General features: G+C 38.1%; 1 protein-coding gene across 2 annotated transcripts; it reads left to right on the top strand.

The window, feature by feature from the left end:
* The first annotated feature begins 63 nt into the window (after nt 1–63).
* USP38 (ubiquitin specific peptidase 38) lies at nt 64–27,997 on the top strand. Of its 2 annotated transcripts, XM_080615840.1 has the most exons (10): nt 64–882; nt 1,924–2,059; nt 6,802–6,931; nt 7,202–7,303; nt 10,045–10,203; nt 11,302–11,495; nt 12,022–12,115; nt 13,157–13,263; nt 14,292–15,636; nt 21,234–27,997. In XM_080615840.1, the coding sequence occupies exons 1-10, from the start codon at nt 198–200 to the stop codon at nt 21,393–21,395; spliced, it is 3,114 nt and encodes a 1,037-aa protein (XP_080471966.1). In that variant the 5' UTR covers nt 64–197; the 3' UTR covers nt 21,396–27,997. The 2 variants fall into 2 exon arrangements, with proteins under 2 accessions (XP_080471966.1, XP_080471967.1); XM_080615841.1 differs by lacking the exons at nt 64–882; nt 1,924–2,059 and adding an exon at nt 3,727–3,938.

Raw genomic sequence — 27,997 nt, 5'->3', positions numbered from 1 at the left:
CCGCCACCGCTGCCCGGGTGAGGGGCCGGCGAGACGGGGCAAGAAAAGGTCGCGGGAGTGGCGGCCGCCGCCGCCCGGGCGGCATAGCTCGGCGGGGCGGAGGAAGGGCCGCGGGGAGGCGGCGGCGGCGGCCTTCGTTGAGGCCTGGGCCGGCCCGCCGCCGCCGCCGCTCGGCCGATGTGCGCGGAGCACCCGCCATGGACAAGATCCTGGAGGGGCTGGTGAGCTCGTCTCACCCGCTGCCGCTGAAGCGGGTGATTGTTCGGCGGGTGGTGGAGTCGGCAGAGACGCCGCTGAGCCAGGCGCAGTGCCGCGCTATGTTCGCCCTCAGCACCCGGCTGGTGCTGCAGGGCCCCGACCACTTCCAGCGGCAGGTGGGGCGGCAGGTGCTGGAGGCCTATGGCCGCTACCACCGCGACGAGTTTGAGGCGTTCTTCAACCGCGGGCTCGTCCTCAGCCTCCTGCAGCGGGGCTACGGCGAGCTGAGCAACCGCGACCCCGCCATCCTTGACTACATCCAGGCGGGGCTGCGCCTCATCATGAGTTGCCCCTCGGTGCTGGAGCTCTTCGAGCTGCTGCAAGTGGAGGCGCTGCGCCTGGTGTGCGAGCGGCCGGCGCCTCCGCTCTGCGCCCGCCTCTGCCAGCTGCTGGGCGACTTTCCGCAGTGCCTGCCCCGCGGCAGGAAGCTTTCGCTCGCCTTCTGCCAGCAACTGGTGCGCAGTATCGCCCACTTCCAGAGCCAAGGCACCCGGGAGGCCGAGCTGCGCCTCTACGTCTCGCAGGTGACACAGGTCAGCGGTCTCCTGCGCAGTGTCTGGAAGGCCGAGCCCGACACGCTGCTGCCCTCCCTGCAGGAGCTCTTCGCCATCATTTCCGCCGCCGGTGAGCGCCGCCTGATGTGGCCCGGGGGGAGATAAAGGGGGCGGGAGGGGCGCAGAGTAACGTGGGCGCTTGAGGAGAGCTGCAGGTTTGCCAGAGGGAAGAGCTCAACCGCTAGAATCGGGTAGCTTTGCAGACATCGCCTAGGACCTATTGCTTCCTTGCCTAGGTAGTAAAGTGCAACTTTTTCCCGTGAGAGAAGTAAAGCCCCCCACAAGAAAAGCTAGAGGGGAGATGGTGATTTATTTAGCTGCAGAGTAGCATGGTTTTGTTACTATATAAACAAAAACCCAAGCCCATCTCTTGTTGCAGTACTGTAAGTGATACGCAGGAACGGTGTTTGAGGTGTCCTGTTAGGAAAAACTGAAACTCTCAGTGTCAGAAGCTACTCTTTCTCCTTGCTCCGTCCCGAAAGATACCTTGTGTCTTGGGACTGTGTAGTCTATGGAACTGGGGTGTGTTAAGAAATATATAGAAATTGGGTAGTGTGGGAAGGATTCACTGCCTTCGTAATGTAGGTGTGGTTGTAAGTAGGTCCTTTCTAACCTCAAAAATCTGTGAAGTGCTGTGTAAGCTCACACTGACAAGTACCTTTGCTGTTGAGGCATCTGGGAAACTTCACATCCTGATACTGTATTTCTCCATAACTGGTATGGTTAGCAAGCAGTTGCTGAGATAGTATATGGGAAATATCAGGTGTATTGGATCCCTAGGCTTAACATCAAGAATGATAAACAATTGTATGGTACTTCCTTTTACAGAAAAAAAACAAACCTATTTCTCAGCTCTGTTGAGGTGAACGAGGAAGTTGGCAGACTCACTTTCTTGCATGCATAAAAACAAAAGGAGTTTGTTTGCTCTGTTCATTGTCCTTAATCCGTTGAAATTCTTAAATTTTGTTTTAGTTTGTGATAATAGAATCCACTCAAAGCTTTACAACTATAGTGAAGTTGTAGGGTGGAAGATAAAGCATATTTTTTCTGTGAGTTTTTTTTTGTTTTTTTTTTTTTTTTTGTAGTTTCTTACATTGTTCACCTATTACAGATACTTCATTTGAACCTTCTGTTGCACTGGCAAGTCTTGTGCAGCACATACCATTACAGATGATTACTGTACTCATTAGGAGCCTTACTACAGATCCAAATGTGAAAGATGCAAGTATGACTCAAGCTCTGTGCAGGTACTGTATTTCATTGTAAAGGGAAGAAAAGTCTCTTTTTTCCTTATTCTTGCCTTTGTTGAAGTTGTCACTTAGGTTCCAGAAAAAAAAAAGTTAAAAAATAAAAATTATATTCAAAGTTATGCTGTTTAGCATTTTAAGGTAATGTATATTTATGATGTTATGAATGTTACTGGTATGTTTTCCGTTTAAGTTTGTTGCTTCATTGCTAATGTGGCTTCTTTCTTGTGTTATGCTAGGGCGGATAAAGAAGTGGGCTATATAGAAACAAAGAGGAAGCCAGCTCTGTTCCTTTTAGATGTCACCTTATGTTTAGATCCCCTACCTTATGGGAGATGGATAAATAGGAAACTTGACAGGGTTTACAGTCAATGTGAGGAATAAAGCCTTGTTTTCAGAAGATCAACTTTTATGCTTTTTCTAGAAGCAGTGATGCTCTCACATGATTCTCACCCATCCTCTCTCTTCTGAAGAGAGGTGACAGAAAGGAGTTTTACTTCTTATTTTTGAGGATTTTTTTTCTGGTTTACATATTTCCATTACTTTTTAGTAGGATTCACAGGGAACAGTCTTACTTCCATCTTCATTCAAGCCTCCACAGTTTTTGTGGATGTTCTATGAATAAAAGAATAGGAATAATGTAAAACCAATTGCATATTATGCTTCTTGTTACTAATCTAAACATGACTAAACACTGAGATTAGTAGCACTGTTAACAGGCTGTGATTCAAGTTGCAGTCTTGGTTAGTATCTTCAGATATGTGAATACTAGTGATGCAGAAGAATAACAATGGGAGAAAATGAAGACCTTGAAGGTCTTTGAATTATTTATTTAAAAGCCTATGGAAGAAGCTGTTATTGAACACTGAAGAGTACAAAAATGAGTGAAGCAATTAAACAGGAATCTATTAGAAATTTGTATTGTTTAAAAATAACAAGTCAACTAAAATTATTTGTTAACTACATCCATTTGAATTAGTGTAATACACATTTATGTAATGTAAGACTTGGTGAAATACCAAGTATTTGTATCTTGGTCAAATACTGAGGAGTTTTCACACTGAAAATTTACTTACAATTGAAAACATCATCAATGAGAAGCAGCATCATTAATACTGTAATATGTGGTAATAAGACATATCATTTAGGGCTTTGAAAAGAAGCTGCTCAACTGAACAGATTTTAACAAAGCTGTGTACCCAGCCTGAAATGCAAAGCTGTGAAGTTCAGAAGGATTTGTACATGCTAATAATCTGCCAGTAGTGTGCTGGTGATTAGTTTTCATGTTAGTGCAATTTTAACATTTATGTGGTATTATCCATTTCAACATAATGTGATTGTATAATGGTAGCTTTAGAATGGCTTCTCTGTATGCCTCTGCTTAGGGAAGTAATGCAGTGCTGAGCTTTGGGTATAATAGGAGCTGTTATTATCAAATAAGTGATCTTTCTGAATATTAGTCCTGTGGTGGTTTTTTTCTCTTGTTTTTGAAAGAACAGTGAAATCTTACTTGCCTTATTCATTCTTTGAAGTAATACTTGATTTTAAGAGCCTCTACTTCTGTTCCATGGAACTTTTCTGGTACCTCTTGTTATTTTTGTAGGTACTCTTTATGTTGTGTACCTCTAGCAACCCTCTGCAGAAATTACTCTCCTTTGTCTTAGAGGAGTAATTGTAAAGAAGATAATCCAGTTGGAAAGTCCGGAGCACCAAATGACAGTGTTGTCGTAAGGCTTGCTTGCATTGTTCCCAGAAGATGCAGAACTCTGGGCACAAGAAGGTCTCCTGATGAGAGTAAAAAGACCTTTGGTGACTGTAAATTAGAGCTCTTACTGCTTGCTTCCATGACACTGCAGAGTCTGTCTAAAGTAAAACATAGGTTAGTAAATAATCTGTAATTAGAAGACTAATAAATTGAATCTGTTCAGTTGAGGGTTACATTAGGCACAGGTTTGTATAAGAAAAAGTTCTTGCTTTTTGGCATCACTGAGCTGCTCTTAATTGGCTCAGCTGTCTCATGAAACCTTATCTGAAGCATCAGTGAGGAAAAGCAAAAAGTTGTTGAATCTTTTCTGGGATATATGACTGCATCAGAAGTCTACTTCAAAGGTTTTGGAGGAAGTTGACTGCTTATAGTTAATATGTTGTTTTCACTTTAAACCAAGTGTCTTTGAGAAACTGAAAATGTTCCTAAGAAAAACTCCTGACGTGACCAGGCCCTTTGCCCTTTTGGTAAAAATGTAAAATACTGTAAAAATGCTATGCTGGGGGGAGAGGTGGGGAGTGGGTGTGTGCCAGGTAGTCCGGGGATCTTCTGTTATTGTTTTGTTCTTTTTCTAATCTGAGGAATTTGCACCTGAGCTGCCAAATTCTTTGATGTGGCTAAAACGATATTATTGTGAAAGAAGCTACTGTCTGAAGTTGCAGAGATACTTACTTTTAATATCAAGAGATATTGGAAATATCCTTGTTAGGCACATACGTGGATAGCAGACCTGCTCAATTTAGGATGATATGCAGCAAAAGGTCCCCTTGAGGCCTTTAAGGTTCTCTTAATCTGGTAAACACAAAAAAGATCCCTTGTGGTTTTATTTATGATCATCATGTTCCATATTAAGATCTGCCTTTGCATTAAAAATGCAGTCATTGATTGCAACAGGGTAGGAGCCAAGTAAATGCAATGCAGAGAGGATTTAGTAAGCAAAGCATCTAATCTTCACTTATTAGATTTCAGATTTGATGCTCTTTAGGAGAGTGTGAAGCATGTTTGCAGATTCACTTCTGTTTCTTTTGCCTTTTGTTTCTGCTCTAAAGAGCATTGATTTTGCTTTTAAGAGCAGAATCAGATTTTAAGGATGGGAATTCTGTTTGTATCAGTTACACAAGAAGTTACACTTCTCTTCACAAGGTTAATCATACTGAAAGTATAGCCATTGTCCTATTAATAACAAGGTTGAATAGTTTAGTAGTTAATTATACTGACTAGAGATGACACAGGATTGCCCGTCATGTAACCAGAGCAAAGGAATGGAGCTTAGCTTCATTCAATGAAGCCCTAGCTTCTGCTAAAAAGCATCCTTTTTCATTTGGTGTTTGTGAGACAGCGTGATTGAAAGTGCTGGAGTATAGAGGTGGTGATCAGATGGTTTATAACAGTGGTTCTGATGTAGGGCTCTACAGAGTACTCTTCATTTGTATAGAAAGTTAATTAAGAAAACCAAATTTATGTGCAGGTGTTAGTGCCGCTGTTAAAAAGTATCAAGCCTGCAAATTGTTGGGAGGTGAAGACAATAGGACTATAAGGGTTGGGGCCTGGTTTTCGGTTAATTCTTTGCAGGCAAAAGCAATTTTTGCCTGGTTTTTTGGTCCCCATTTCAGAAAGTATATGGAAAGGGTGCTCAGAATAAACATGTGTGAATTTAACATGTTGAGGAAATGAGAGCCTTGTGGAAATTCAGGAGAATGATTATGATCTTGCTATGTTTTCTGCCAAGTTCTAGGTTTTGTTTTGGTTTTTTTTCCTAGTAATACGAGATAAACTGGGTAAGATCTGTGCTGGCTGTCCTAAAGACTCCTTATTTTAGAGAGAGCTTTGAATGCTATATGTGCAGATAGTACATAATTCTGAGATACATAAATTTTAGAATGTGTGCTATATATTTTTGAGATCCAAATTGTAAACTGGGAATTTAAGTTGTTTATAGTAATACAGCATGCTTGGAATGCATGTCTGGTGTTGCTAAAGACTGTTGTTTAGTTTGGAATCTGAGGATTGAAACCCTCATTTCAGTCTGTTTGGAGCTCTTTTAATTTCTGGGAAGAACATAAGGGCTGATAGTTTCGCTTCAGAGTAATAATCACTAACTATGCCTATTAGTGATAGTGGCTGTTTACTAGACTGTAACTGCTTGGTTATGTGCTAGAATTTAGCCCCTTAAAATAATGTATCTTTGAGGAGCTTTTTCAGAAAATATGTTAAGAAATATACTTCTAACTTCCGGTTTCTATAGATTGAGTGAAGCTTTTGGAAGTCATCTGGCTCAGTCCTGCTCATTGCAGGGCCAGTTTGAAAGTCAGACATTGCTCAGGGCCTTGTCTGATTAACATAAGAGCTTTCTGCAAGGAAGTCCTTTTTCCTTTGCTGTAGCGAAATTCTTTCTTTCAGGGCACATATAGACCACAGGCTGCTGAGGGTTATTATAAGATCCTTGTAACACCTGCGGCAATGTAGTTAAAATTAAGAGATTTTATCTTTTTAACAGAGTATTTGAGTTGGCTTCCAGGAATGTAGTTCAAAGCTGAAAAAACTTCGTTTTAAGATTTAAACTTAATAGATTGGATCTAATTTGGGGTAAAAGGTATAGGAGGGGAGGTTCACTTTTTCACCTTCACTACTAAGTTTTTGCCTCGAAGTAAAAATGGTAGCTTAATGTCTGTAAAATCAGGGTTCATATTGTTAAAAAACAAGTAACAATAATAGGCATCATACTTAATTTTATATGCTTCTGTATTTTTAGGGGGAGGGTGTATTTACCTTTAATGTATTAAATAGATCAGTATTTGTTATAGATTACTTCAGATATAATCAAAATTAATAAATTATAATCAAAATCATTCTTCCATTACTTCTGAGTCTCTAAATGTGTAACTTTCTGGGTAAGAGATAAAAACTTTGTTGAGATTAAAAATAGTAACATATTGGCTTTTATGTGTTATTTTGTTATTTTTCTTTAATCTTTCAGAATGATTGACTGGTTGTCCTGGCCTCTGGCTCAACATGTGGAAACATGGGTGATTGCACTGCTAAAAGGACTCGCTGCAGTCCAGAAATTTACAATTCTCATTGATGTCACTCTGCTTAAGATTGAGTTGGTATGTTGGACAAGAACATTCAAAAATAAAGGAGAGAGAAAGGAATTTGTAACAGCCTTGCAATTGAGTAGCATCTTTTGTATTGCAGTAGATACTGTCTTACACTGCAAAGAGACTGTAAATTTATCTATAGCTTTCAGTTGCATGCCGTGATTCTGACTGTTCCAAATTATTGTGAATTTGGAGATCTGTTTACATTTTTACTGAAATTTAATTTTCTATACTTGCTGAAATAAGTACATGTTTTGTTTTTGTTTTGGTTTTTATTAGGTATTTAATCGACTTTGGTTTCCTCTAGTGAGGCCTGGTGCTCTTGCTGTCCTTTCCCATATGTTACTTAGTTTTCAGCATTCTCCAGAGGCTTTTCATTTGGTAAGTTAGTAAATAAATGGTTTTCAATTATTTGAAATGTCATTCTCATACAATTTCTAAAGCAGGTGTCCACAGTAACAGAATTGGTGTGCTTGGATTTCCTCTGTTTCAAGGTTGTAGAATAGTATTTCTGTGTTTCACAGACCACTACTAGGTTTTTTAACTTCCAGGTTCAGCCACTTGATCTGTAACTGGAAATGAGCATTGTTCTTCCTGGTATGTGTGTTCTTCTGGCAGTAGTATCTGGGTGCAGCATTCTTATCTTTGACCGTATACTTCTGGAAATCCATTTACGTGGTGTGAAGTCTACTGATAAAGTTGGGTAGCAAGTAGAGTTTCAAGCACAACTCTTTGGGGAAAACAGATAACCAATTATCTGCTGTATATAACCTGGTCATCCTGGACAGGTGCCTGACGCCAAGAAGTACTTTACTTCAAGAAAGCTATGCTATGTTTCAGTGTATGTATGGGCAAACTGACAGATACCGTTTTTAATGACCACTCATCAAAACACAGTTCACCAGTTGAAGTGATAATAGGGTATGACGATGACTGTATTAGTACAGCAAGATGTGTTGTTTATTCCCTATTCTCATACTTGGTGTTTAACTTAATGTTTAAGTAAAATGTTAGTCTTTCAGATTTAACTGTAGTAACAGCCTAGCACACTGTTTCTCCAAGCTGTCATCAAGGCTCTTAGGCCTGAAGGGATCACAACCTTATGATTAGTGTCAGAGTAATTGCCTTACACCTGTTACGCTGCTTTTCATTATAGAAATCTGAAGTTTTTCTCCCCTCCATTGCTGTAACCTTGGCCTAGCATAGGAATTTAAGTTGTAAAGGAAAGAGCCAAGTAGCCTTGAATATGCTCAAAACATAAATATTTTACACATCCACTGTTTTGCTTTTCTTTGTTCCTTAGAGAAAAAACATTCATGAGAAAAATGTAAAATGTGAGGAAGACTTATTCTAGAAATAGGTGTTGGCTTTAACAACAAAAATTTCTACCATAGGCTGCATGCAGTACTGCATAACTATCTGTTTTCCGATCTTTGTGACCGTTTTCTTTAATGTCATTTTTTGAGCTACTCCTGTCATTTAGTATCCAATAATATTTTCCTGCACTTAAACTACTTGTTCACTTTTACATTCAGACCATTTATTATAAAAAATTATTAAATACACATTTAATAAATATAAATTAATTTACTTTGCATTGCATCACAATTAACATTCCTCTTCCCTATGCTTGAATGTTGTTAGCATAAATGACTTGTTTTTTTTATAGAGGAAAAACACTCTGTCATGCATTTATGATGTAGAACTTATCATGATGTGTACTATGGAATTCTAAAATCTACTGATGTATAGAATGTTAATTCAGCTTCAAGCCAGAAGTGATATTTATGTATTTGAAGTGTCATGTTCAGTATTATGCAGCATGCTGTAGGTAAGATCTTGGCTTTCAATTTGAGAGAGCTGGGAACCTGTACTTTCTCCATTCTTCTCCCTGTTTGTGCCAAATTATTGTATCTCAGACCTGCTTTACACAAATCTCATTCTTGGAGCTCAAAAGTTACTTTCTCATTGCTGTGTACTCACATTCATAAAGTGAAAGAGCAACATTTTTTTTAATTGCAGCTTTCACTATTGATGCTGTAATACAGCAAACACTTAATTTTGGTGCGTTTTTTTAAATAGTGGATATCTTGCTTACCAAAGGAGTAGAGGAGTAGGATTTGTTTCTCTGAGGTGTAGAAATATTCCTTATACTTAGAGAACAACTGATATTTGAAAAAGTGTCAAATGACTGTTTTGCATGTGGCCTCTTTTACTTTGGTCTTTTAGAGTCTTGTAGTTGGTATGCTTTCCTAAAATTATGTTTTTACAATTCATGTTCTGTATTTCATGTCTTTACTGCCAGACAATTTGTAAGCTAATTTGTGATGGGAAATTATTCTGTCTACTTCTTTCAAAGTTAACCCATTTTGATCACTTGAAACTGCCACAGTTGTCTAAAATACTTTGGTTCATGGTAAAAAGTCCCTATTCCTTGGGACTGCATTGAAATAACTTCTCCTATATGATATTTTAAGCATAACACAAAGAAGTGTCTCATGCATTTAAAAGTACAAAGCTGCACAGAAGAAGGGGAAGGAGATGGAGTAAATATTTCTGATTTATACACAATTTGAAATAACTAATGAATCTGAATTAATCCTCAGAGTAAACTGAGCCTAGATCCCTCACTAGGTGGAGCTGTGACCCAGCTTCTGTCTTGTAAGCTCAAGTAGCGTGACTGTATTAATTGGTTTCAGATCGAGGCGTTAGATGCTGTTAAACTGAAAGGTTTGTTTTTAAAAACCATTATCTGTGAAATTAGAACAGGATATTGCACTGTTAGTGGTGGCACAAAAGCAAAACATTTGCTGTCAATATCCTTTTGAAGATGAGTACTTCGGATACTTGACCGTTTCAGATTTTAACATGCATTGTTGAAATTTATAAGGTTATAAAACTTTATGTGAACTAGAGAGAGCATTGAATAATGAATGCTGATATTTGAAAATTGTCATAAATAAAGAATAATGTATGTTTTTTAAGTCATTGTTTCTCAACCATTTCTTTTTTTAAGAACAAAAGGTCTCCTGTCGTTTGGCATGTATAAAACAGTAAAGCTATCTGTAGGGGTTAAAAAAAAAAATAATTAACACCATTTCTTGGTGGTTTTTCCCATTCAGATTGTCCCACACGTGGTCAGTTTGGTTCACTCCTTCAAAAGAGATGGCTTACCTTCCAGTACAGCCTTTTTGATGCAGTTGACGGAGTTGATACACTGTATGATGTATCATTATTCAGGATTTCCAGAGCTCTATGAACCTATTCTGGAAGCTATTAAGGTATATTAAGAGGCTGGAATGTGTTTTGTCTGCTTTTCCAAATATGAAAGCTCTACTTCCTTAGATCTAAATTCTTTAGAACTTCCATTAGGAGAGAAGAGCCAACCACCTAATCTAAGGTCAATTCTACCTGTATTGGGAATATGTTAGAAAAGTTGTTCTGACTGTCCATCATACAATTATGGCATCTTTTAAAAAAACCTAAAATGAGATTGTTTGTTAAAAGTACAGCCTAATTTTTTAAGCCTCATGTAGCTATTAATATGGTTTTGTGAGGCTTACTCTAGGGATTTGTTTCACCCCAAGCTAGAAACTCTAACTCTTCAAATATAAATTCAGAGCACTGATAGGACTGAAGAGAAGTAGGTTCTGAGAAGTACTTGGCATAGTGTTAATTTTTGGCTAGCCTAAAACACCATTGCTAAGTACTACGTCTTAATACTGCTGTTGGTATTGCATGCCTCTGGGTAAAGGGAGATTGTCTGTGATGTTTCAAAGCAAAATTTGGTGCTTTTTTAGATAAATATTTAAGTTCATAATGCACTAAAGATAAAAAATAAAACATACAAATAAAAATGAGAAAAATACAAAAAAAAAAACCCAAACCCCAACCAAACAAAAAAACAACTCTGGTATTGCTGCCTGATTTTTATAGCAATAGGATTGCAGTTAAATATTTTGATGCTTAAAAAGCCCCTATCAAGTCAATTCCAAGTGTTCTGGACTTTATTCTTTTATTCTTATGTTTTGATTTGACAGCAGGAACATACTTCAAGCAGAACAGAGACTACTTTAGGGGTCTATTAAAGTGTGTAATTCAAGGGTTCTGTGAATATGCAGGTCAAACTAGCAGGTAACAACTAGCCCCTTATTCCTGCAATTTGAGAGTTGAGTAAAGCAAGACAGCTTTGATTAAGATGGCTGTGGAGGTGGTGGGGAAGAGAGGGGATGCATCTACTACACTACTGGGGATAGCAAGACCCTGAATGAGCATGTGAAGCAATGGAAGCAAGTTAAGATAGACTGCTGAATCACAGGACCTATTGTAAAAACAAACAGCTTTTTGTGTGTTAAGTGTGTTAAATGTTTCTCTTGTAGGATATGCCCAAACCCACTGAAGAAAAGATTAAGTTGATTCTCAATCAGAGTGCCTGGACTTCACAATCCAGTTCTTTGCCATCTTGTTTATCTAGACTTTCTGGAAAATCCGAAACTGGGAAGACAGGCCTAATTAATCTAGGAAATACTTGCTACATGAACAGTGTTATTCAGGCACTTTTTATGGCTACAGAGTAAGTCTTTTTTAACAGTTCCTTTCAGCAACTCATTTAATTGCAGATTAACTACCACAGTTGTGGCAGTCTTGATTTACACATATCCTGGGGTGTCTCAGCTTGGTATAACTGAGTGGGTTTCTTTGCGCTCAGTTACTGATTGCTTTGCTAAAGTCCAGCTCTGTGAAACTGCAATTTTAGCCATTAAAAATCCTGATCGTTCTATCCAGTGTCAAGTCCCTTTTTCCTCACTGTCTCTGCTCCCTTGAGTACTGTTGAAGTTTATGGTGATGCTTTTCTTATAAACTGGAAGCTGTTGAGGGAAAAAAAACCCCGTCTGTCTACAGCCTACTCTTACACATTTAAATGTTTAAAGAAATGGGGTTTTTGCAGTGTTAGTTCCTATGGTACAGTAGTTTTGCATCCAGTTATTAAAGTGTTACATGTTTGCTTTTTTCCCAAAATGAAATAATAATCTGAGCTGTAATGGTAACTGCATTGTTATTAGAAATCTACCAAGGAAACTCATGTCTCTCTTTTTCAGTTTCAGAAGACATGTTTTATCTCTGAATCTAAATGGGTGTAATTCACTAATGAGAAAATTACAGCATCTTTTTGCATTTTTGGCCCATACCCAGGTATGTCAGTTCACTTCATCTGCTGTTTTTTAAGCCCAGATCTGTGTACCAAAATTTAGGAACAAACATGAATGCTATGGGAGTCCTCTTGACTATATTGAAAAGACAAATATATTTGTAGGGGAATGAGTCCCTCCAAATGTTCAGGTGGTGTGGATGGGCTTTTGAGAAATCTGTATTTCATAAGTGAAACATCTCGGTATTGTGTCATTTTTATAAGTGGGCAGTAACAGGCTTTCTTTGAGAAGCCAAATGAAAAAATCCAAGTAAGAACCGACTTGATGTACAAGCTGACTTCATGCAACTTTCTAGGATAAATTGTGACTTTCTGCAGTGATTTTTAGAACAAATTTTAGTGCAGTTCAAATTCTAAAGTGAACTAAAGCTCATTCTAAAGTTCAGAATATTTTGCTAGTGCTAGGAAGTCATAAGACACTTTGTGCTCTCTGACTAAACAATAAACTTGTTGTGAAGCAGATGAGGCTAGATCACCTTGAATTGGTACTTACGAACTACTGGTGATGTTTTGAAGAAAGAAGACTTTTTTTTTTTTTTAAGCTTGTGAGCAAGGACAGTAATTGCTATTACACTTAACATCTGGTTTACACTCGCTACACATTTAATATTTGCCTGCAGGATCCACTGCTTGTAGGTTTAAGACTAGATCTGTATACCAAAATTTAGGAACAAACATGATGCCATGGGAGTCCTCTTGACTATATTGGAAATACAAATATGATATATTTGTAGGGGAATGAGTCCCTCCAAATGTAATCACTAGATTGTAGTAATCACTAATGTAGTAATAGTGATTAAACTATAGTCCCTCACAAATGTAGTAATCACTAGAAGTGATTACTACAAAATTAAAGGGTGTCTCTTCCTATTTAAACCTAGTGGTTTAAATGTTCATGTACTATGTTTCATATGATTCCTCTAGAGCAATGTACTCTGAAGTTCACTAATCGGTATCAAAGTAATACTGTCAATATTTTAAATAGTTCTTGTGTAACCTTGTCTGTTCCTCTCTTATGCCAACAGAGGGAGGCATATGCTCCTAGAATTTTCTTTGAGGCTTCCAGACCACCATGGTTTACCCCTCGATCCCAGCAAGATTGCTCAGAATATCTCAGATTCCTGCTAGACAGGTACAGTTATTGTGCCATTGATGGGAAAGAATCTACAGTCCTACCACATAATATTGAACTCTGGGGAGCAGTCATGTAACAGTTCCACTGCCTAAGTGGGGATGGAGAATTTTGGCCCTCTGGTTTTCTGTGTGGTCTGAAATGTTTTTCATGGGTTTAATCTGGGGTAAAGTATGAATAACATCTTGTACCCACATCATTTAAAGCAGATTATAGTGGTAGTAATGTTCCATTCTTAGAAATCTAAACTTGGATGTTATGTTAATATCATGGTCCTGTTGTAAAGTTAATGTGGCTGCTGAAAGCAGTGTAATCGTGTATTTGGAATTTCATATTGGAAGAGACAGCTGTATTTCATACAGGTCAGATACGTAATGAAGAGATGTACATGCATTTATAACCAGTTTAATAAACAAGCAAATTAACTGTGGCATGGATAAAAATACCTAATTTTATTAGTAGCCCTCTTTTGTTTTGGCTGATACGTGGCTAAAAAACAAAATAAATATTTGCTTCTCTCCCCCCTTGCTCCCCTATCTTGGGTTTCTTTTTTGGTTTGTTTTTTCTTGCAGTAGTTTCTTAACTTTCTTGGCTAGAAAATCCTGACCTTTTCTTTGGAAATAGTCTGGCACTAGATAAATAGCTGCTTGTTCTCTTATAAAGTCTGACATACAGAACCAGTCAACTGGAGAACTGATTTATTAAGATAATGTAATGGTAAATAAAAACGTTGCTTGTGAAGTGTTTGGGTTTTTGTTTAATACTTGCTAGTTCTCAGTGTATCCATTGTGTTCTGTTACATGTAATGAAGCCCAAATTAAATGCATTTGTGCTTATCTTGTACTGTTTTGGGTAGTACTGACCTGTATGGTTCAGGTTGCTTATAACAACTTCTTAAATGTAAGACACTCCTAGCCACTTCGCAGTATATATTTTTTACCATAACTGGAAAAAAGGTCTGAAATGGTGCAGCAGTATTTGTTTGGAAAACAGCACAGCTACTTGGATTTATTTTTCTTTGTCTTCAGGCTGCATGAAGAAGAGAGAACTTTGAAAGCACTGTCTTCACTAAAGGCTTCTGAAAATATAATGAATGAAGAGTCCCAGACACAAGAAGCTGACCATAAAGCACAAGTATTTGCACCTTGTACAGAAAGTGAAGAAAGAACTCTGATAGAGAAGATGTTTGGAGGAAAGCTGAGGACTACTATATGCTGTTTGAACTGCAAAAGTATGTCTCAAAAGGAAGAAGCTTTCACAGATCTCTCTCTGGCTTTCTGTCCTCCAACTTCCTTGGAGAACGTTGGCCCAAAATGTATGGAAAGTTCTGAAGTGAAAGATGATTGCATGGTGCAGACTGACACTTTAGCAAATAGTCCTGCTGGAGAAACACCTCTCAGTAATTTGGAAGTAAATGATGGATGTGATGCAATAGTGAATGAAGGACCCGTAAAAGATTTTTCTGCCGAGCCAAACTCTGAGAATACCACAAATGCTGAGCTCGACAAAGTTCAAGGTAATAGGGATATGTCTCAGAGGCTAGTAGGTAAAAACACCCTGTCAGTTACAGACTTACTGAATTATTTTCTGGCACCTGAGATCCTCAGTGGAGACAATAAGTATTATTGTGAAAAGTGTGCCTCTCTGCAGAATGCTGAGAAAACTATGCAAATCATCGAGGAACCTGAATACCTCATTCTCACTCTCTTGAGATTTTCATATGATCCAAAGTGTCATATAAGGCGCAAAATCTTGGACAATGTTTCTCTGCCACTTGTTTTGGAACTACCAGTCAAAAGAACAACATCCTGTCTAGCTGTAGATCCGGGAAGTTGGTCTGCTGGTGTTGAGATTTCTGATATTGGAGAAAATCTTGCGAAAAAACTGAAGCCCTCAGGTGCTGATGAGGTGACCTGCCCTCAATTGGTGCCCTACATGTTAAGCTCTGTGGTGATACATTCTGGTGTATCCTCTGAAAGTGGACATTATTATTCGTATGCTAGAAATGTTACTGGGTCAGGGCCTTCAGCACTCTGCCACCAGTCTACAGCTCTTTCTTTAGTTTCTCCTCAGGATAAGTTGTTGACAGAGGAGAGTCCTTGTACTGTTGTAGAAAACGAGCTGGACATGGAGATGCCAAGAGAATGGTTTCTGTTTAATGATAGCAGAGTGACATTTACCTCATTTCAGTCAGTCCAGAAAATTACCAGCAGATTTCCAAAGGACACCGCTTATGTTCTGTTTTACAAAAAACAGAACAGCACCTGTGGCTTCAACGCCAGTTCAGCAAATGGACTCTGGGTAAATGGAGACCCGCCCCTACAGAAGGACCTCATGGATGCAATTACGAAAGATAACAAACTGTACTTGCAGGTAAGGTGGAAATTGTGTATGAAGAGTAGTTTCCTTAAAACTCACAAGACACAGCCTAAACAAAAGGTCAGCTTTTAAATATTCTGGTATATTAACATGAACCACCAACCTTGCTTCCGTCTTGATACAGCTAGCCAGGTTTCACAGTAGAGTGGTCACCATTATTAGATGGGAAGCATCAAGGAACGTGACTTAAACTCATTTCAGTTTAAATTTTTAGTGGAGGTGCTCTCATGGGTTGTTCAAGTACTTGTCATTCTATGCAGGAGAGACTTCAAATGGTTCTAATTTTCATTGGCTTTACCTTAGCTGCTCTTGTAATCTATTGTACTTGGTTTGCTTGGAGCATCATTAGTATGTTTGGATGGTTTAACAGTAAAAGTGTGTTTTACTGTGTGCTTTTTGCTGAGAAAAGCTGTTCCTGTAAGAGTTCTAATCCTGCTCAAATTAGAAAAACTAGGTAAATTCAAATTGAAAACAGCTATATCTTGCTATGGAAAATCTGTTAATAGCTGCAGGTATTTAGAAACATAAACAAGAGAACTGAGAGTTTAAATTGCAGCTCTGCTGCTGTTCTCAGACTGTGGTTAAAGTGTTTGTGTCCTAACCATCTTTGTTTATATGCCACCCCTTCTTGAATACGGTGTACCACAAACATGGCTTCTTTAAGCAGCAGTTGTAGATCGTAGAATCATAGAATAGTTTGGTTGGAGGGGACCTTGAAAAATCATTTAGTCTAACTCCACTGTAGTGAGAAGGCATGTGTCACCTAGATCAGGTTGCTCAGAGCCCATCCATCCTGCTTTTGAATGTTTCCAGGGATGGGGCATCTATCACCAATATGGGCAATCTGTTCCAGTGTTTCACCTCCCTTGCTGTAAAAATTTCTTCCTTTCTATCTAGTCTAGATTTACCTCTTTAAGTGCAAAACCATTACCCTGTGTCCTATTGTGACAGGGTCCATCTGTTCCTTTTAATATTGGTGCCAACAGATGGAAGAGGAGAGTGAAAAATAACCTGTGTTCCAGATTCCCTTAGCAACTGTCTGAAGGCCTTGAAGTCTCTTTGGACCACATGTTACAGCTTCATTGCTACCCACATGGAAGAGCAGTAATGGCTAACGGTCTGAGGGCTATACCAGGGTAGGAAGTTTCCTAGTGATGTCCTTAACATGGGACCCAGGGCGGCAGCAGGCTTCCCTAGGAGGAGAGTCTGTCTAGCATACTGAGCTCTCTGTTCCCATCAGAAGGCAGTTGCCTACAACTTTAATTTTTCTTCCTCATGGAGGTGCTTGTGATATGGGGCATAAGCTTTTCTGACCATCTCTGGTGTAGATGGACTCATCCATTGACTGACCTTCCACAGCCAGAGCCTCATGCTTGTTGTACAGAGGTGCCTGGGAAAGCAAGAAGAGTGTTTGCCTATGCACTTGCCTCCAAAATAATGTCATGCTTTCAGTCAGAATTGCTGTGACTTCCATTGATACATATATGCTTTAATTGAAATTTTAATCTCAAAGCCAGATTATTTTTTTGAGTATGGTTGTGACAGTATCTAGGTAATTGAGTAATCGGGGGGGAGAAAAAAACTTTTTAAGAACACAGCCTCAAGAAAAGTAGTACAACTACTACAGTGATACTTAACCTTTTTTATATAAAGCCAAGCATTTAAAGGTGGAACAGTGTCATCCAGATGGAATATAAATCCTAGTAACTATTCTTTTTTTGTGTATTTACTAGTTGAATCCAGTGTCTGTAGTGACATATTTCACTGATATCAGCAGGATAGGTTAGACATACCTGAGTATGTCTAACGGAGGCTATTTTCAAATAGGAAGAAATGCTTTAGCCATCTCTTCAGATTTGAATGATGCTTTAGGAACAAGCAACACTGTCAAGATATCGAGAAATTAATTTGTTAAATAATGAAGTTATTTATAAATAGATTTCTCTGAATTAACATTTTCGAGACCATTTTGATGAGGTTTCTGGAATATGAAGTTAATTAAGATTTTGGGCATACTTTGCAGTATGTCCAGAATCAGTGAAAAATTAATATGATTTTATAGAAGTTCAAGTCATTTGGTACATATACATAAAAACTGCTTTTTGATAATCTTCCAGACCAAAGCTTTCTCTACTCAACACATAGCTGAAGTTTTATAAAGCATGAAAGTTAGTAGTCTCTTGAAAACCTTTACTTTGCAATTAAAAAAAAAAAAAGAAGTCTCAAAATGGAAAACAAACAAACAAACCAAAAAACCACCAAACCCAAGTGTATGTGCTTGTTTGGGGTTTATTTGGGGGATTTTTAAAAAAAAATTTATGATCTTTTACCCATCTTTCCATTTTGAATACTTCAGTATTGGCTTTCTTTGTAGTGCTCTACTAATCTCAGAGTTGTTGAGACCCTGTTATTTTTTTCACTTTAAATGAGGCTGATTAGAAGTGCTTAGTTATTTTTCTCAAATTAACACTAGTATTGTGATTGTATTTTTGAGAAGTTGCACTTCATTGTCCTGAAGAGTTCTAAACCAGTTAAGCGTGTACTTTTCTGTCCTGAGAAACCCTTTACTTTTTCAAAGAAACCTTTCAAAAATCTCTAGCTTATTGCTTTTGTTTTACTACTGTATACCAGTTTGCCACATGGTAAAATAAAATATTTTTATTTTAAGTGACAAAACCTGCAATATGGGTAGCTCCCGCTCCAGTTAAAACAAATTAAAAATCCCACTCTGGGAGCAAGTGGAAAGTGGGGAGGTGGGGAGGGATGCTCTGATGTTCTGTGTTATTCTCAGTCCAGAGAACTGTATTGACTATTGAGTTTTACTTGCCTAATTTAGTGTATGTTGGGAAAAATACAGTCATTTTGAAGACATTCATAATTGTTTTTAAGAAATAAGGATATTTCTTGGAAAAAATGCTAGTGCTGGATGCTATACTAGAAAAATTTAATATAGGTTGATATTAATTCAGTATGTGCCTTGAGAGAAGAAAGAAATGTGCTCATTTAGCACAAACTCCTGAACAGGAATAAAGCATGAAACCTCTTAAACAGCTAAATAATTTTAGCTTTAGCATTGAAGATGCGAATAGTGTATGGGTTTTAAAGTTTCTTGACAGAGTATTAATATTAGTAATTGATAATTTGATCACTGCTCCATATTTCTTTTGTCGGTGTGCATATATAGATACCCTCCATCCAGTAGAGAAAATGTTTTGCACATGGTAGAACAAAGCTAAGATCAGGACTGAGGTTTATTTTCTCAGTGCATTATGTCTGCTTCTGAACAGTATTTCTAGGCGATTGACAAAAGCTGAGCTTGCAGCTCATTTACACTCTATACTGAATGTGGTGCATGTCTCCAGAAATGAGTCATCCCTTGCATGTAAGTCATGTGCAAGGCACTGTGCTATTGCTGTTTGTAGTAGTGCTTCTTTCTTGCCTTGTCCCCTCTGCAAGGAAGCCTAGTGACAGTGAAACAATCGTATGGTTGTTACCAGTATTTTCAAAGGTATGAAATAAAGACATACATAAAGTAGTTTGGCTGCATAGCTATACCAGAACCTCATGCTGTTCAGTAACAGTGGTAAGGCAAATTCTGTCATGTTTCTAGCTAAATCTGGCAAAAAAACCCCAACAAAACCAACCCAAACAAACAAACCTTAGCTGTAAGAATCTAGTGGTCTTTTTTGTTTACAAATTTAAGACCTTTATTTAATAGCATAATGGCAAACCAGTCATTGATGCTTATATACATCTGTAGTAGTGTTTGTTAGGTAAAACTCAGCTACTGGGATTTAAGGTATAAAGTTGCCCAAAAATAATTATCTGGAGGGGTGAAAGTGGAGGGGAGGGATTAAGGAGGAGGAGAGAGTAAGGAAAACTCCATTTTTGGTTTGGTACTGTGCTGCATCTAACCACTTTTCAGAAACACCAAAAAAGCCGAACCAGCCCAGGGACAGCATAGCTAGTCTCCCACTATTTGGTTTTGAGAAGAAATTCTGTTCTATATTAAGCAGTTTTGCCTTGTAGATTTTTAATGGAACAGGCTATTTATACAAGGCCTGACATTTTAATCAACACTTCCTGTTGATCTCTGGTATTACAAGCGAGTTCTTCCCTTGTTAATCCTAGTAAATTTACTTAAGTTTTTGATGTCTTACAGTTAGTAGATATGTAAGAATCCACATACTGCTGGAGATAGCATAAGATAGTCTTTCAGGAATATGGCCAGCATATCAGTGTAGACAGTGTCCTCCAAATATCTTGTTACGTAATTTTGGAAACCAGTATGCCTTTCAGTCATTAGTAGTGTAAAATAGTTTCAAACTTAGGCTGTTTTTCTAAGAGAGCAGAGTAATTTAAACCCACAGGTACTATTTTTAGCACCTGTGAAAGTACATGGACAAGGCTAAGTTTAGTGCTTTCATGGTAGTATAATACAAACAGTCTTCCAGGTTCTTGGCTCTGTTCCTTGCTTTCACCAGGAGGTGGAGAAGAAAAGGAACAATTCAAGGTGACCCGTGTAATTACTAAAACCCTGTTAAAATTTCCTCCCTTTGCCTTTAGGGAGGTATGTAGTGATGAAGTGTCATGTGAAGGAGGCTGTTGCTACTGAGTCTTAGCACATGAATGCTTCCATTTTGTTTCCTAAAGAAACAAAGCTTGTATAGGTCTGCTGTGTTTTTTCTTGTCAGTATTCCAGAGCCCAACACCTGCCTTCAGTTTTTGAATCTCTTGACCAATTTGAGAAAGGGATACTTAAGAAATTGCTGCAAGGTTTATGAAGCTGGTTGGCCAAAGACAAAGTAGTATATGATCTCTCTAATGAGGGAAAAGCCTGTGCTCATCCCCATCTTAGACGTTTAAGAAGCCACAGGCACATTCAGCTGAAAAAACAGCTGCCAGGAGCCTTTTCTTGGTCCTGCTGTTTGTGCAGGTACTTTGCTATTGATTTCTTGGTCCTGCTGTTTGTGCAGGTTCTTTTTCCAGCAGCTGACCCTGGTTTTTATGAGAGTTCCTTAGAATTACTAATGTTAAATAAGAGTTAGCATAGCAATAACACTTGAAAGTTAAAAGACTGCATTGAATGGAAACTAAATAGCTTTCCATCTTCTTGCCTTTTTCTGAGCATGTTGTTAGTCTGTGCAGTTGATTGAATGGAATGAAAAGAAATCTTTTAGATAATTAACACTTAACTGTCTTACCTTTCTATTTGGCAACCAAGGACGAGGGCATCTTAAAATTGATAGGATGAAAATTCATGTAAAACATGTATCAGAACCTGCTGTTTTGTTAGCTTTTGGTCATCAGTCTTAATTCTTTAGTAACATTCCATGTTGCTAAAAAATACAATTGTAGCATAAACTTAAATGGCTTTAATTATGATGCACGTATACTGTTTTCAACAAAATTGCCCATCTTGGATTGGCTGAGGATGTTCAACCTGATGTTCAAAAAAGCCATTCAGACTTAGGAGTCCAGAAGTTAGTGATGTTTCAAAAAACTGTTTTGAAATTTACTAGAAATAAGCTGCTTCCAGGACTTGAGGTTGTTGGGTTTTTTTAAATTCTCCTTTTATTCTTTCATTTCAGGAGCAAGAGCTTAGTGCTAGAACACAGGCACTTCAAGCTGCCTCAGCCTCATGCTCTTTCCGACCCAATGGATTTGATGACAATGACCCCCCAGGAAGCTGTGGACCTACAGGTGGAGGAGGAGGGGGTGGGTTCAGTACTGTTGGTAGATTAGTCTTTTGACTATGAAGACGCCCTGGAATACACTGGTTCCGAAGCAGCTCTGTACTGCTGAGGACAACTGAAATAGTGAACTTTGGCGGATATTGTACTGAGACTTGATCTGTGTTTCAAAAGCAAATGTTGGGGGCTTTTTGGTTATGTTCTATCTGAAATAAATAAGTGCATAATGGAAAAAACTACCTCTTTAAAATTCAGTTCCTTTTATAGAAAGATACACTTGCCCTAAAGACAGAAAATTGAGATTTTTAAGTAGTTGCTAATGATACTGCATTGAACTGAATGCTTGCACTTCCATCAGTTTCTGTTTTCCTCATCCCCTGAATGAAGAACGTTCGTCTTTTTCTCTGATGGGATTGCTTTATGCGGAAATCCTTTCAGATGGGCTAAACTGCATACATAGTCTATCACCTCCACCTTATTTTCAAATCCAGTATCTTTATGGATTTCCAGAGATGATGCAATTTATAATGAAGGCAATAACTTACATGTGACATAATGCAGTACTTTTCAGGTCGAAAATTATTCAATATATTTCCAGTGTAAATGTCAAGAAGAAAAAATAATTTATAAATATTTGCTAAGTTGTTTTCCAAAAAAGTGCATGTTCTGTAGGAACAATGTTTTTAAATAGAAATTGTTAACTTTGTAGCATTTCTAATTGTTTTGAGGATTTTAAAATTATTTCAGGGGATATATCTGCTGTGTATTGGAAAGGAAGAGATTCTGTATGTGCCTTGCAGTACTGTAACTTAAACTTTCTGAGGCTGCAGAAAAGGGGAAAAATGAGTTAGTTGGCTTTTTTGGGGGGTTTTGTCAGTATTAGAAATCAGTACGCTTATAGTAGCTCTTATGTTTCTAGCAGTACAAATCTGGTAGTTGGAAATGGAGTATGTTGTCTCTTATTTTTTTTTATTTCAAAAAATACATACCTAGTGATCCACAACTTTAGTGGCCTGCCTTGCCAAGAAAAAGGTGGTCATAAATTCTGAGCTATGTTTGTGAAATCACAGAGAAGCTACCTGTATTGATCCTTGCTGAGGATCTCTGCCTCTGAGTTCTCTGAAGTTTTCCTTTCTGATTTTGCTTGTAGTGAGAAATTTCTGGTGGGTTCAGGTTTTAACTGTCTACAGAAGACAAAAATGATGTTGTCCATGGAGCAGTGTTGGCTTGCTTGTTGGGCCAGCAGAGGTTGAGGATCTACTTTCTGAAGTCTTGGCAGAAATAGCAACTCTAAGTTTTGATGTGCAATGAGAGTAATAGAAGGAGTTACACTGTTGAATCTGGTGATTAATTCTTAACTTGAATAATCTTACAGTGAAGTGTAAATTTCTTTATTTTTACAAAATCCTGCAATTTTACTGTGTTTTTATATTCTACTAGGTGACAAAGGGCATCCTTAAAAAGCATGCAAACCTGGCAGATGTTAGCTTAACTGTACAAAATAAATTTCTTAGAAAATGCCTTTTAAAAGCATCAAATAAGTAGAAAATTAACCTTGCTCGTATTAAATATATGGGGTTAGTCTGAAAGATAACTTAGCTTGCAAGCTATTTTTATATTAACACTAAAACTATGCTATTTGCTCTGCTATAGGTTCAGATATTACTGCTCAAGAAAGCTAGAGCAGCTCAAATTCATTTTTCCAAGTTTCCAAGCTTTGTTTTGACTGCAGTACCTTGGCTTTGACCTACGCTTTTCATTGCTATCTCAGTTGTAGGTCTCTGAACCTGGGGATTCAGCTGTGGAAATGTTGAATGTTATGAGACTAGTGTGAGGAACATTCTCATTTTGTTGTGCTTGGATGAGGTTTTCTTGAAGACTCACTTTGCTTTGAAATTCTGTAATTATCAATCTAGCAGGGTTTTTTATTTCCTTTCAGGCTTCTCTGCCAGTTAGCTCTGGTTTCAGAATGTTTTGTATAACAGGTTAATTTGGCTTTTCTCTCCCAGGTTATGAGGACACACTAAAAAGCTGTCTACTGTTTGCATTACAATGGGAGTATTTTGTCTATTAATTTACTGTTCATTTTGAAACACTAGTAAGGAGAAGCAGGGGCAAATGCTTTTACTCTATATGAAATCATAATTTGGTGAAGTTCAGCTTTGGTTTTATGTTCTCACAGTAAAAAATACAAATTATGTAGCCTATCTAAAAATAATGTGCAGTATGAGTTTTGTATACCTATTGTACTGTATTTAATTCATGAGATCATAGAAGGTTTTCTACACCCTTGTTTGCCTGTTCTAAATGAAGTGTTAAATATGGAAATTTTATGAGAGTAATGCCAATAGAGTTGGATCTCCTTAGGTATAAAGTGATTGTACGTCTGAAACTGAAAGTAACTTCTTCCTTTCTCTTTGTTGACTTCTGTTGATGCCGTTACTTTGAGGTTTACAAATAGACTTTAAAATTCAGAATACCCATTGACAAGTCTGCTTGATGACCTGACAACTATTGTAGGCTGATTCAGACCTAACTTGGAAGGTTTCAATAAAATTAATGCAAGTGGAGAAGTTTCCTGCTCTAAAATGTACACCTTTTTCCATGGTTTATAGTAATGATGTTGCATGCTCATATCTTCTGGACGTAATATGAGATCAGTGTACATATGGTACTTTGATTTTTGTTGCCTGCGATTGAATGCTGGATGATTTGTTTATTGACCTTTTGGGCTCCATTCTCTGTTTTCTATCTAAGTTGAATAGGTAGAAAGATAACAAAATACATAATATTGTTTCTGAAGCTTAGGCCTTTTTCTTGTTTCCTTTCATGAAGGATGTGCTGTTGTACCGAATTCAAGGATGATATAGAATCATAGAATAGTTAGGGTTGGAAAGGACCTTAAGATCATCTAGTTCCAACCCCCTTGCCATGGGCGGGGACACCTCACACTAAACCATGCCACCCAAGGCCTCATCCAACCTGGCCTTGAACACCGCCAAGGATGGAGCATTCACAACCTCCCTGGGCAACCCTTTCCAGTGCTTCACCACCCTCTCAGTAAAGAATTTCTTCCTTATATCCAATCTAAATTCCCCTGTTTCAGTTTGAACCCGTTACCCCTTGTCCTGTCACTACAGTCCCTGATGAATAGTCCCTCCCCAGCATGTGTCTTTTTAAAATTTGATTTCCTTTTAACACGACAGATTGCGTTTTGGCTTTTGTTTTAATGGTCAGTGGAGTGGTATTAACTTTCTTTGATACAGTTCATTTTGCACAGTTTTTTTTCACGTGGAACATTACAGTGGACTGCTGTTAATTTCTCCCCTGTAACAAGTGATTACAGTATCTACGAGCTCAGTTACCCAGGATGAGGAGAGAAAAGGCTTCTTTGGATGACTGAACAATTCACACCACCTGGCTAGCCCCTTTTCCATTCTTTCCCCCTCCACATTGTTCCTTACTCTGGAAAGTTTAATATTTTATCCGCTGTATGCTCTGGAAGTTTTAATGGGTAAGCTTCTTTTCTTTTTTTTTAAAGAATAATCTGTAGTATGGTTGTTTATGGAGTGAGAATATTACGTTTTTTTCTATATGAATGTCAAGGGGAAGGGCAGAAGTACTCCGGGCTAAAGGAGTGTTAGAACAAAAGCAAGTGGGTATAACTTTCTGTAAATAAGATTTAGATTAGAAACCAAATTCCTAATTACTAGAACTAATTCTGGAACAGCCTTCCAGGCAGAGACCTGCTTTGAAGGAAGAGCCAAGTATATCTATGAAAGAAATTAAATGCAAAGTGGTGTCTGAATAATAGGCAACTAGACTTGATAAACCAGAGGTCTTTTCCTAGAGTTTTCTTTTGGGCCTCCCATCATGCCACATTGCTGGTTTTCTTTTTAAGGCTCCAAGATTAAAGTGTAAATGAAGGGAATGCTAAATATGACAGCAAAGATTGACTGCTAAGTTTTGGGTGGTGTTGGTCTCTGATTTAGAGGAGCAAGGCTTAAAAATATGAAATGATAGAAAGTGAAAGCTAGAAAGACTTGTGATCCAAGGAAATGTGTCCCATTCCTAACACAGGCAATTACCTGGTTAACAGCCTACACAATGGGTTGTAGCACTTGGTATCCTTAGGCTGTAATCAGATGTAAACTATTGGACGTTTTCAATGTGTGAGCAAATGATCTATGATCTAAACAAGAGATCAGATTACATAATATTAAAAACTTTCATGTTCCCTACAACCAGTCTTCATAGGTCTACCTTAATCTGAATACGTAGCTATGAATAACGTGCTCTTAAATCACACAGGTGTCAGGTCAAGTGTAAACACAACTAGCCAAACTGAAGCAGAGATGGATGGTTTTCAATATGATATGCTGCTTGCTTATTTAAAACAGAAGTATTTTTTTCTAAGTCTGCTGGATTCTAGGAAGGTATGTAGATTCAGGATATGCATTTCTTGTTGCTTGTTTTTTCCAGTGCAGGCAATATTTTTAGGAATCAGTCGTAAAAGTGCTTTAATAGGCATGTGAAAATGTACAACCTTCATTGCAGCCTTGGTAAACAGCATGCTACCACATGCACTGCAATGCTGGGATACTGCTGGTGGCCATTTGAGACCTTCACCTTCATCTGCATCTCTGGGTGGCCAGGGGCAGCAGCCACCTTGTGGTGTCTCCTCAGCGTTTGCGTCTGCAGCAAGGACCACGAGGAGTCTGAAGTGTTGAGGTGCTAGCTCAAGTGAGGCACTGTCCCCAAACCCCCAGCAACATCCCGAGGCCCAGAGTGTGTAGCTCAAGGACCCCTTGCAGCACTGGCAGAGACCAGGTGGCGAGCAGCAAGAGATGTTGCATGATTTCACATGGGGATGGTGTGTGGGGTGGGGGGTAGTGAAGAAGAAGTGCTGGTGCAGGACTAAAGCAAGACTACCAAACTGCAAAAAGGAAAGGGTAGCTCTAATCTATCTAGAAGTTTTGTATGTTTTAATGATAATTTCATATGTATCTGATAAAAAGTTGTAACTTCAGTGGAACTCGACCAAAGGATACTCTGTCAACAAGGCTTTGTTGTCCAGGCCTCATCTTTCTAAAATTTCTGTTGTATCAGCATACTTGAATAGAAAAAAATCTTCATAGGTATATTGAAAACATGAAATGTGCTGCTGAGTGTTTCAGATTGACAGTAAAAAAGTTAAGTTCAGCAACAGGATGGTGTTAGCAATTGTGATTGGTTTAGCAGCTGTAGTATCATACAGCATTCTCAAGGCCAGTGGCCCCCAAACTTTTCTTGATTGCACACCCCATCAGTAAAATCTTGAAGTGTGCAGCCAATATATGTATATTTATTCATTTATAATACATTGTATTACTGTCCTAATATGTTATGTCCATACACAAGAGTAGAAAAAGTATGAAATAAAGATGAAATAACCACTATTTTTAAATTACTTACAAATTTGTTTATTAGTGGTGTAAGATACACTTTCTTCTTGCACGCAGATGGATTGACTTGCACATCCACTGGGGTGCAGGCAATTCACTTTAGAGACCACTTCTCTTGGTTATAGTTTTGAAAAGAGTTTTACCATGATGGGAACAGGTGTCAAAATTGACCTGTTTATAATAGTGGTTTCTTGTACTCGGTGAATATAGAATGTTGTCATTACTTAATGCTGCATGCCTGTGTTGTGGATCTGTATTTATTCTGAGTTCTTACAAAATTTGATACAAGGGCTATGAACTGTTTCACCACTTGTTTTCCTGCAGCATGCATTAGATGACAAGAGGTGTCAGCCTTAACTGGTTTGCAGAGGTGCAAAGCCATTCCAGTTTTGAGGGGAGGGCATGTCCATTACCAAATGCAGGAATGTGTTAGTACTTGTCTTTAGAGATTAGTACCATTTTTCAAATGACTTGCCCTTTTCCAAGTGTTCTCTAAAGAATTACAATATTTTGTTGTCAACTCCTTAAAAGAAAGCCATTTCATTTTCTTGTTGTATCTTAGTGTTCTACTAACTGAAGTGTTAGTAAACTAAGTTAGTGTTCAACTGAACAGTTTAAATATTTTCTTGCAGTGTGCCTGTTCTTAAATCTTGTTGTAAAATGGCTTAAATGTTTAGTAGTCTTTCATCTTAGTTTTTAAAAATGGATGGGATAAATGAGTGGTTCACTATACACATGGTGGGCTGCATAAAGAAGTCAAAATATATATATATTTTTTAATGCCTCTGAAGATGTCTGAAAGTATCTAAGTTTTGGGGTTTTTTTGCTTGAGTTGAAAGATAGATGTTCTAGTAAAATATAACTGTGGTGGGGTTGTTATGGGGATTGTAAATTGTAAATATCAGCTTGAAGGATCTCGCACAAAAACATGGAAAACAAATTGGAGCAGAGAGCTCCTAATGGGCCAACTAGATATGGAGAACCGAGTGTCGGGCAGCAGCTGAGTTTCATGTGTATACCAGTTGCAGTGATAAGGCAATGTTTCACTTGAGTTGTCTTCTCAATTGGTGTTACTTAAATCTTCATCATTTTTGACCTTCACTTTGTTGAATTAATAAAGAACATCATCATTGGTAAAAATGCAGCAGTTACCAGTGAAATGGAAGTTACAGCACAGAAACGTTCAGGCCTCCTGTAAATAAAGACAAGCTTCTTCAA

Source organism: Psittacula echo (genome assembly GCF_963264785.1).
Source record: "Psittacula echo genome assembly, chromosome: 1".
Classification (NCBI taxonomy): Eukaryota; Metazoa; Chordata; class Aves; order Psittaciformes; family Psittacidae; genus Psittacula; species Psittacula echo.
Note: the sequence above shows the minus strand (reverse complement) of the source record. Positions and strands in the feature narration are given on the sequence as shown.